The 12,053-nt window shown below is 35.1% G+C and overlaps 1 protein-coding gene across 1 annotated transcript in view; it reads left to right on the top strand.

Annotated features, from left to right (window-relative positions):
• Positions 1-11,412: 11,412 nt before the first annotated feature.
• Positions 11,413-12,053, top strand: part of LOC108366254 (uncharacterized) — a 672-nt gene continuing 31 nt past the window's right edge. Inside the window, exons 1-2 of the mRNA XM_017620586.1 lie at positions 11,413-11,686; positions 11,744-12,030. Of these exons, the coding sequence (XP_017476075.1) occupies positions 11,552-11,686; positions 11,744-12,030 (422 nt within the window). The 5' untranslated portion in view covers positions 11,413-11,551. The remainder of the gene's footprint in view (positions 11,687-11,743; positions 12,031-12,053) is intronic.

Genomic DNA, 12,053 nt, shown 5'->3' with positions numbered 1-12,053 from the left:
GACGGACGGACGGACAGACAGTCACCGCTTAATCGATTTCTCTTTTCATTCTGATCATTTATGTATACATTTGTCTATATCTATCTCGATTCGTTTTGCCTGTTACAAACAACCGTTATGTGAACAAAGTTATAATACCCTTGTGCACAAGTGCGCTAGGGTATAAAAAGATAGCGTTAGATAGCTTGTTTGGAGACCCTTATACTGATATCCACATCAATGACATGGACTGAGTAGTGCGGCCTCAGTGGTAGTTTAAAAAATTGCCTTTTTTCGAATTTCAGGCAGCAGCCACGCCCACACAGGCATACGAATCAAAACATCCTGGAACAAAACCTTCTTAGTTTTTGGTGTACTTTAATTCCTGAAAGTTTGAAAAAAATTAAATGATGGTACGTACAGACGCCACATACATACCAAAGCATCTCGTAGTGGAGACACGAACCAAAACACATTTACCTCTATATCTTTCCAACTAGTGGCCGGAACTTAATATATAATGTATCGTTTGAAAGGTATTGGCCTATAGAATAACACTAAATATGTTGGGTTTATCCACATGCCCCTTAAACCTGCAAAAGCAAAAAAACGTTTTTTGTTTCGCAACACTTTAGCCTAATTTTTAAGAATCCGGTTAATCGTTTACGAAGCTTGAATATATTTTCTGGACACACTCTCCAAGACCTTTCCAACGATATATCAAACATGTCGATGGGACGTCTGGATAAAAACTTCCAAATCTCGTGTATATATAAGCCAGTCATTTCAGCATGCACTGTGGCTGCTTTCGTCACTCGCGCGCACTGCCGTGCGCTGTGATATGCATTGTAAACCGTTTTTTGTTATGTAACGAATGGCTTTGTTTACTAAATGAATTCTTTCAAGCCAAGTGGACTGTATAGATATTTTTCCACTTGATCAAAGTATATTGTGGGTATGTTCTGTTCTCATAATGTTTCGGATTTTGAAAGCTAGGTAAAAGCATGTCGCGTTACCGAGTGTGCTCCTGTCACGATCGAAGTCAGTAAGGTACAAACGAGATTGGTAATTTGTTATACCCGAGCGCACTTGTGCCCAATTTTTCCTNACACGAACCAAAACACATTTACCTCTATATCTTTCCAACTAGTGGCCGGAACTTAATATATAATGTATCGTTTGAAAGGTATTGGCCTATAGAATAACACTAAATATGTTGGGTTTATCCACATGCCCCTTAAACCTGCAAAAGCAAAAAAACGTTTTTTGTTTCGCAACACTTTAGCCTAATTTTTAAGAATCCGGTTAATCGTTTACGAAGCTTGAATATATTTTCTGGACACACTCTCCAAGACCTTTCCAACGATATATCAAACATGTCGATGGGACGTCTGGATAAAAACTTCCAAATCTCGTGTATATATAAGCCAGTCATTTCAGCATGCACTGTGGCTGCTTTCGTCACTCGCGCGCACTGCCGTGCGCTGTGATATGCATTGTAAACCGTTTTTTGTTATGTAACGAATGGCTTTGTTTACTAAATGAATTCTTTCAAGCCAAGTGGACTGTATAGATATTTTTCCACTTGATCAAAGTATATTGTGGGTATGTTCTGTTCTCATAATGTTTCGGATTTTGAAAGCTAGGTAAAAGCATGTCGCGTTACCGAGTGTGCTCCTGTCACGATCGAAGTCAGTAAGGTACAAACGAGATTGGTAATTTGTTATACCCGAGCGCACTTGTGCCCAATTTTTCCTAGTTAATAGTTACAACAATATCTTAACAATAAATAAGACTGCTATAGACTTTTAGAAATTGGGCGAGGAGTCGCCCACTTTATGACTACAAAGGTATACCTCGGTAACCACTTTATAGTTTTCTACCGAACTTGGTTCAATTATTTCATTAACTCTAATTCAGCATATTATCGAAAAAGCTTGAAATCGGGGAAAACCCCCTGCTTATCATGCAAACGTAGTTTAGAGAAAATTGAAACGACGATATTTGATATGTGATTATACTTCTTTACTTGTTTCATTATTGAAAAGAAGCTTGAATGAGTCGAACGTGAAGTCGTACACTACGCTGGAAAATATTATAAATACCAAGAACATAAGATCCTGGCGATTTAAAGCAGACACCCGCATCAATGGAAAATACTTTGAACTTTAATGGTGATTTTAACCAAGCGCCCGCATCAGAAGTGGGATGGATTCCGCCTCATACTGATCCCAATGCTCAATTGCGCAATATTTTAGAATCGACAATTTTTTGAATTGGTAAAATCTTTGCAGGCTCCAAAGACCACTGGACAACTAGAAAGGATCACGCTACCTAAGTTTAATCCTGATTTTTCAGAAGCAGATGCCAGACAATTCGTTAGACGTAACTGCTTTGATTATAGCTCTTAGTAAGTCATTAGAAGGTTGTGCGTCGCATTGGGTGTCTCAGATAAGTTATCCTGGCATCACTTGGTCTCAATTTAAAGACCTATTTATACAGCGATTCGATGGTGTTGAGACTTCAGCAGCTACAACGATAAATGTATTACGTGGTGATCCAAATGATAGTGAGTGCCTTTCTGTTTCTGCAAGTCCCTTCGTTACGTCGGTGATGTCTAAATGGAAAGCGATGTCTGTTGAGGAGATAGCTGTTTTGGTGATCCTTACACACACATCCCGTTTCGAAGCTGGGCTGTAGCGTTTGGTGTTTAAAACAAATATCACAACGCGCAACGAACATCAACTGTAGCTCAGAGCTTTCGCGTTTGAAAAAAGAAAACAACTTTATTTTGAGAATTCGACAGAAATGAAGAAGAGAGAAGTTATTACCGCACGTTAACTGCCATTTTTATGGAAAAGCTGGGCACAAAATGCTTGGGGCTGAAACAGGTACTTCTTGTGTGTATGCAACGGAAATGGTGCAACGGAAATGGTTGGGGCTGAAACAAGTACTTCTTGTGTGTATGCATATGGTATGAATTTAACAAAAACTTGCTAATAAAAGGTTAGAGGATAACACTTAGAATTACCAATACAAGAATGAAAGTAAAGGTGAGTACGTGCATAGATAAATAAAATTATAAAGGCAAAGGTAAAAATAAAAACAAAGACAAGGATGTGTAAAGATAAAGGTAAAAACGAAAACCAAGGTAAATTTAAACACTTTACTTATATATATAAGGGTAAAGGTGAAAGGGAACATGTTGATGAAGACAATGATAAACATAAAGTAAAGATGAAGATAGGGGAAGAAAGATTAAAATATTAAAATAAAGTTAATTAAAGAGGAAAGGATATAGAGAGAGACACAGAGACTCAATCTGGGGACTATTTTGGGATTTTAGAGATTTTCGGGATTGTCGAGACATCGATTAAATAATCGATATTTTTATCGGATTTGTTATCCATATTTTTATCGATTTTGATATCGAAATTTTTATTAGTATTGTTATCAATTTTGCTATCGATATTTTCGGGACTTATCGATATAATAATCGATATTTTAATCGATATTTTTATCGATTTGATATCGATTTTGTAATCGATATTTTTAACTATTTTGTTATCGATATTTTTTATAAATTTCGTTATCGATATTTATCGATTTTGTTATCGATATTACTCGATTTTGTTATCGATATTACTCGATTTTGTTATCGATATTAGTCGATTTTGTTACCAATATTTATCGAATTTTCTATTGATATTTCTCGATTTTTTGTCGATATTTGTCGATTTTGTTATCGATATTTATTGATTTTGTTATCGATATTTATCGATTTTGTTATGGATATTTGGTTTTTTTATCGATATTACTCGATTTTGTTATCGATATTAGTCGATTTTGTTACCGATATTTAACGATTTTTCTTTTGATATTTATCGATTTTTTGTCGATATTTGTCGATTTTGTTATCGATACTTATTGATTTTGTTATCGATATTTATGGATTTTATTATGGATATTTGTAGATTTTGTTATCGATATTTGTGGATTTTGTTGTCGATATTTATCGATTTCGTTATAGATATTTATCGATTTTGTTATTGATATTTATCGATTTTGTTACTGGTAATTTTATAGATATTTTTATCGATTTTGCTATCGTTTTTGTTATCAATTTTACTATTGATTTTGTTATCGATTTTGCTATCGATATTTTTATCGAATTTGGTATCGATATTTTTATCGGTTTTGTTGTCGATATTTCGATTGATCGATAGAGTATAAAGATAAATGAAAACGGAATAAAATAAATGTAATTAGAACAAACAGAGTAGATGTGGGGATACATATACATATACATAGAAAAAAATAACCCTAAGCAAAAGCAGATGTATGTATGGACATTTGTATATTGGTTATGAGCAGGGAACGGATTTTATGGAAATTGCCTTTTTTTCTGCTAAAGAGATAGAGTATATTCGATTAAGAATGTCCACGATTTAGCTTTCTCTGATTCCATATATACACATTTGATGTTGCCTTTTTTAAGATATTTGCTTTTTTTTGCCTTTTTTAAGATATTTGCCTTTTTTTCCTTTTCTACCTTTAAAAAAGTGATTATAGCATTTACAATTTTTTTTTTTAAGATTAAAAAATATACACATGCCCATGCGGCTTATAGAAGCGCGGGACCTCTTGCCAAACTGGTGTTGGAAAAATTCAAAGCCGTTTTTTCAGCTAACGTAGGCTTAGAGACAATAAGGGGTGTGGATAAAATTGTAAAGGGTGCGGAAAACGCCCTTAATCGCGATAATATGAACGTTTCAAACGTTCCATATTTAAATTATTGGTTTTCTGCACCTTATTGACCGCAAATGTCGAAAAATTAAAACGCTAATTTGTTTCGTCAAATTAGTATTTTATTTAGTTATGTATGCATTTCGGTTGACAGCTGATCAACCATCATCAGCGCGCGACTACTGAGCACTAATCAAAATAGACAAATAGACCCACCAAGCAATTTTTGTTGCCGGCAATAAGAAAACGTTCCGCCCTCGGTAACAAATTTATTGCCGGTAATATTGCCATCGTGTCGATTTCCTATTACCAGTCGCTCTAAAACGTCCGCCGAAGGCAACTAGCCTGGGCGAGTCGTTTTCTTATTACCTGAATGGGTTATTTTCTTATCGCTTCAGGCGTTATTTGGAATAATTGCATTCTTTTTAATACTTCAATCATTTTTTGTATACAAAATTGGAACTTATATAGAAACAGAAATAATTCTTTCTTTCCCTATGGGGCTTTCTATTTTTTCAATTCTGTCCCTGGTAAAAATTAGACGATTTTGGATAATACTATCGACGCGAAATTTATAAGTTTAGGAGTTTTGATAACTTATTTATTCCAAAGTTGACATGAAAGAAATGTTGCCGATTTGTCACCACAGCAATAAACCGGTGAGTCGCCAATTTGTTGCCATTGACGATTGTTGCCTATTTCTCATGTTTTGCATGGTGGGGACAAACAGGTACAAAAGTTGTGAACATACATACAAACATAAATACATACATATGTATACATCGAAAAATAACTTTTATACAGAGAAACACATTAAAAAATATAAACAAAGGGAACAAGTGGAATTGGCATAAACAAAGGAGTTATTTTACTTTCTTACACAGCTAAATAGTGGAGAATTAATTGCGCCAGGTTCTAGGTTCATTAAATTTTTTTTTTTTTGCTGGATTCCTAACATTTTTTAATAAACGAACATTTTCTTCCATCGATATCGAATTGTGTGGGCGAGTGTTGTTGAGGTCGAATGCATGTGCGGCGATAGCGTTGTCTATCTTTTTTAATCTTACTGCGCGTAGATGTTCTTCTATTCGTGCACGTAGCGACCTCCTTGTCTGCCCAATATATTTGCAGTTGCAATGCGAACAGGTTACTTCGTAAACTCCGCTCTGTTCTTCCGTCGGCAATTTGTCTTTGGTGGAACCAAGCGCATTTCTCAGTATGTTATTGTTGGTGTAAACTACTTGCAAATTGCATTTTTGGAAGGCGTGCTTCAATGTATTTGTGATGGCGGGAATATAGGGTAATGAAACACGCTGTGGTTGAGACGACCTTGCGGTGCGATTTTGTAAGAAAAGGGTGCTCTCCTTGTTCCGTCTTATTCGATTAGATTGTTTACTTATCAGCTGATCGATAAGTGATCTCTTGAAGCGATTTATGTCTGCTATGTGTTTTATTTGTTTATATTCTTCCATATAGTCTTGTGCAGACAATGACAAGGAGCAGAGTCTGTAAACCATTGAATTAAATGATGACAATTTTTGCTGATATGTGCAATAGGAGTCATGTGTAATGTATCGGTCGGTCGATGTTGACTTCCGATAAACGCCAAATTCAATTTTCTTTCCTTGTCGCTTAATAAGAATATTAAGAAAAGGTAGAGAACTTGTTTTCTCGTCTTCCTTTTCAAAAGTGAATTTGATACTCGGATAGCGGCTGTTGAGTGTTCCGAGTATTTTATCTATGTCGGATATTTTCACTACGGCGAAAGTATCGTCTACATATCTAAGCCAAATTCGTGGCAAAACACCTTCACTTTTGAGTTGCGATTCGAAATTGCACATTAAAGCTTCTGCTACATATGGTGATAGACTGTTACCCATGCTACAGCCGAAGTTGTTGTTGTAGTAAACGCCGCGAAATTGAAAGCAATTGTGCTTCATACAGATTTTAATAGCATTTATGTATGCATTGAACTTGTCTTCAGGTAAACTGAATTTATTTAAGTGGTTATGAATTGCTTCAATGGCCGTATCGACAGGAATCGACGGAAAAAGGGCTTCAAGGGCGTTTTAATTTTTCGACATTTGCGGTCAATACCACAAGCTGACTTAAATTTTGTGATTAAATTTACAAAAGAATATTTGTTCCATATTTAAATTGGGCTCCACTTGTATCACCTTACGTCGAGCGCACATTTAGTACATTCAAGGCCCTTCTTCGCGAAAATCGAATGAAAATGCTGCCAGAAAACTTCAAAATGCATCTTGTGGTTCAATGTTACTACAACTATACAGATTAAAGTCTTATGAGTTAGAAACTCGAAGGGATAAAATAGTCAAAGATTCAAAGTACAAATTTTTCATATAATGAAACTAGTTCATAGTCTTTCTCTTTTTACTTGTAATATAAACATTTCTAAAAAAAATATATTTTTTGATTGTTCTTCGTATTTTCTGTCTTTTTTTAGTGCCTTATTTTGCTTTTTTGCAATACCTTTTTTTTGCCTTTTTCGCTATTTTATTTTGCCTTTTTTACAATACCTAGTGCCTTTTCCTGCCTTTTTCGCTATTTTATTTTGCCTTTTCCAGCCTATTTCGTTACTTTATTTTGCCTTTTTTATAGGGTTTTAGGTCCTAAAAATCCGTTCCCTGGTTATGAGACAAACTAAATATGTAGCGTAAGTTTCACTTCACCAGTGTGGCCCAGAGGCACTTTCTTTTTTTTCGATATCGAGTATGGCATAGCCATTTTCTTATTACTGATTTTTGCGCCAAACAACATCAGTGACTGATTTAATAGACTAAACATACCAAATTTTTTTATAGAAGTTCTTATTAAAAAGTTAGCAATTTTTAAGAAAATTTTTTGATTTTTTTCTAATTTTTGCAAAAATTTTCGATTTATACTTTCATAAAAAAGTAATGAAAAATATATAGAATGGAAAAACATTGCGAATACTGTAATAATATCACTGTGTGATTTTGAGTGTGGGTCACTGTTACATATGTACCTCATATATATGTATGTATAATAAAATTTTCTGTTGGTAAATGGTTCTATGCATTTTTTGAATGAGTAGATTTTTTTCAGTGTTTCATTGTAGAATTAAAAATTAACGATATATATCGATATATCGAGTTTTTCTCTCTTATATATCGAAAATATTGAGTACGGCGAATATCGATACTTTTGCAGCTCTACTGAATAGAGTCGTACGACATTAGTTTGCTTTAAATGTGGAGATGCGGGTCACATTGCATTGAAATGTTCAAGGAGTAGCAGTCAGATTTCAACCAACAAACTGAATAGCTATGAAATGAGGGTTGAGGTATGTGATGTGGTTGAACCTACGTGAGTGTTGATCCAGTCTGGTGAGTCGTTCCAATTTTCTTTTCATTCCGGTGCTGAGTGTTCGCTTTTAAAGGAAGCCATTTCAAAGAAGTTTGCGGGGAGAAGAATTACCAATATTGTTGTTTTAAAAGACATCGGAAATGTCTCGATATGCAATTCTTTGCAAATATTGGCAAAAGTTAAAATTAGTGGATTTTTTCTTGAGGTTTCACTTCATGTGGTTCTCAATAGTTATTTAAAGCAGGGTGTTATGATTGGCCGTGGAATTCTAAGCCAGAGTTTCGGTGTTATGATAACCTCTAACAAGTTTCACATTTTTAAACAGAAAATTGCAAATACATCTTATGACTCGTTTATTGTAAATACTGAATTAATATTATAAATATATAAAAAATATTTTTTAAAAACAAGCTTTTATTTAACATGTACAATCAAAGGAATAAAATAAAGTAGTGTAACAAAAGATTTTTTAGCAAGGAAATTTTGTCAAACCCGCACTAAAATTATTAAAATAAAATAAGTTAAGGTCTCGTTAAAGTTACTAAAAGCCATTTAGTGAAAGGAGTTATTCAAACTCTAATGAAAATTACTAACAATTTGTACTAATTTACTTCGTTTTTAAAAAAGCTTGTCGCGCGAATAGCAAACCGGCATTTAAATATCTGCATACATACATATACATACCTAACCAATTATGCATGTACGCTGAATTCGCCGACAAGCGTTTTTAAAAACGAAGTTAATTAGTACAAGTTGTTAGTAATTTTCTTCAGAGTTTGAATAACTCCTTTCACTAAATGGTTTTTAGTAACTTTAACGAGACCTTAACTTAAAATAATTCAACTTGCAATGAAAGAGAACAGAAGACTTGGCAAGCAAAATGTTGTTTGCTTACGTTTTGTATAAACATACATATGTACATATAGCAGCAGTTAATTTTATTTAAAGAAATGGCGTGTCGTCCATTTCCGTTGTAACATGGCATATATTTAGGCGCAATATTTAACTTCTTCTGTCGGGGCGACATCTGGAGTCTGCTAATTCTTAAAACGAGGTTCATATCTAGACTAGGTTGATATCTAGAATTTGCCACAAATATCTTTGCTACACTACCGCCGCGGCGCGCCGGCAGCTTTAACAATTTTATAGTGGTTTTACGTTCTTTGGCAAATTATTCTCTGTTAGCCATAAATATTACTATTTTTTGACCGCCTTTGAATCAAGACCCCTGGACCATACGGGGAATTCATTTATATTTTAAATTGCATTGTCATCGTGATTGGAACTATGCTGAAAATTTCAAGTCTCTAACTTGTCGGGAAGTTAGTTTAAAATCGATTGGAAATTTCCGCGATTTCCGCGGGATGACCAAGTTAAATAAAAGCTTATAAAAATGAATCTGATCGCCTTTGCGTTGATAACCGTGAGTTAAATGCGAATACAATATCTGATAGATATCAGACCAAATAGCTAGACTACGTGGAGCCAATTACTTTTCTTGTTTAGATATGGCATGTGGATTCCACAAAATTCCTATTCATACTAATAGTATTGAGCTTACAGCGTTTGTAACTCCCGAAGGCCAGTATGAGTTTTTAACCATTCCCTTTGGCTTTAAAAATGCGCCATCGGTTTTTCAGCGAGCAGTAATGAAGGCATGGGGGATCTTGCCTATTCCTGGATAGTTGGTTGGGTATGGCACTGCGACCAATAGGTCTATTGTGCCTATTCCTATGTCATTGTGTACATATATGGATGATATCATGATTCTTGCTTCAACGAAAGAGCAAGTGTTTGAAAGATTAAACATTGTTTTAGATACTTTAACAAAAGCCGGGTTTTCTTCTAATTTTACTAAATGTGCTTTACTCAACACTAGATGAATATCTCGGGTATGAGATAAAATCTGGAGAAGTCCGACCAAATCCACGTAAAGTTCACCAATGTGCACCAATTGAGGCAGTTCATAGGCTTGGCTTCTTAGTTTCGACAATTTGTAGCTAAATTTTCGCAAATGAATAAACCACTTTATTTTCTTATCTCCAACAAAAATAACTTTAATTGGAAATCAGAACATGAGCAGATACGTCAGAAAATAATTTATATTTTAACAAGTAAGCCAGTTTTAATAATTTTTGATCCGCAGTTCCCCATTGAATTACATACTGATGCTAGCGCAGATGGTTATGGCGCCATATTAATGCATAAAATTAACAACAAACCACATGTCATTGAGTACCTATTTTAGCAAAAGAACTTCTCCAGCAGAATCTAGATATCATTTATACGAATTGGTGACATTAGTTGTAGTTAATTATATTAAACATTTTCAACACTATCTGCAAGGTCGCCAGTTCGTGGTATTCACAGATTGTAATTCTTTTAAAGCTTCTCGTACCAAAATGGATTTAATACCAAGAGCTCATCGCTGCTGGGGCATATTTGCAATCTTTTGATTTTGTTGTAGAGTATAGAGAAGGCAAGCGTATGGCATAAGCGGACTTCTTCTCCAGGAATGTGTTGCCAGAGAATAATCAGCAAGTCGAGAAAGTTTTGGAAAAACGTGTGGATCTCCGATATTTCAGATAACTGGCTTCTCGCTGAGCAACAAAAAGATCCGGAGGTAGTTGCAATTGTTAAAAATTTGATTAATAATGAATTCGAACAACATGAGGTAAATACGTATGAATTGCGCGCTGGTATATTATGCCGGAAAATACAAAGAAATGGAAAAACAAAATGTTTACCGGTTGTTCCTTAAGCGTTCAGGTGGTCCGTTATAAATCATGTTCACGAAGCCATGATGTATCTGGGCTGGGAAAAGAGCCTTGGTAAAGTTTACGATTATTATTGGTTTGAGCATATGTCCAAATATGTACGAAAGTTTGTTGATAATTGTATCAATTCAGCAGAACTTCATCCGATCCCAAAAGTTAGTAGTCCGTGGCCCACTGTACACATTGACATTACCGGCAAATTGAGTGGTAATAATGTAAAAAAATATTTTTTTAAAAACAAGTTTTTATTTTACCTGTACAATCAAAGGAATAAAATGAAGTAGTGTAACAAAAGATTTTTTAGCAAGAAAATTTTGTCAAAACTGCACTAAAATGATTTGTTTCCGATTGTTGGTGTTCTGCATTCCGACAATCGGAAATTATTTCCGATTCCGCCTTGTTCTACATTTCGATCCACTTCGAATCGGAATTCTATCGGAAATTTGATGCTCTGCATTCCGATTATCGGAAATTTTTTATCGGAAATGTTCCGATCAGCTAAAAGCCAGTGGGATAGAAAATAATCAAAACGAAAAACAAAAATATAACTGTGAACGGTCAAAGGAAAAATTGTATAGTCAGCAAACAGCAAAGAATGTAAGTAAAGAAAATAAAAGTGGTAATTATTAAAATTGAAATTATTAAAATGCAGGGGAAAGCACAAGACGGCGGAGCAAAGCAAAAATATGTAGGATTTCATGGAAGTAAATCCAGACATAGCGAAAGGCTTCTTCAGAGGAGACAAAGTGTCTCTTGAGGAAAAGTGGCGCCAACTAACGGAATCGTTGAATAGCCAAGGACCACCAATAAAAAACACAAATGAGTGGAAGAAGGTAAAATATTATTGTGATTATAAGGATAACAATAATATTTAGATTTTTTGCAACTAGACCTGGGGTGACTGGAAAAGTGAAGTGAGGAAGAAATTGGCACACAACAGAAGAGAGGCCGTGGCTACCGGAGGCGGCCCATTTAAAAAGTACACTTTGTCGGAGGCGGAGGAAACGGTAGCAAGAATTTCCGGACTGTACGCTGTTGTAGAAGGCATATCAATGTCCACTTCTTTTGGAACTGGGGAGGAGGCAGTATCCGCGCCCGATTTAAGCGATGATGATTTGCCTACCACATCCGCAAGAGCCCGTGAGGAGAAAACCAATCCGTCTCCGACCCCAAAGAGGCACAGAAATAATCCCTCACTAC

Source organism: Rhagoletis zephyria, unplaced genomic scaffold (genome assembly GCF_001687245.7).
Source record: "Rhagoletis zephyria isolate East Lansing unplaced genomic scaffold, Rhagoletis_zephyria_1.1 Rzeph_scaffold_02203, whole genome shotgun sequence".
In the NCBI taxonomy this organism is placed as follows: Eukaryota; Metazoa; Arthropoda; class Insecta; order Diptera; family Tephritidae; genus Rhagoletis; species Rhagoletis zephyria.
The sequence above is the reverse complement of the archived record's forward strand: the minus strand, read 5'-3'. Positions and strand labels throughout refer to the sequence as shown.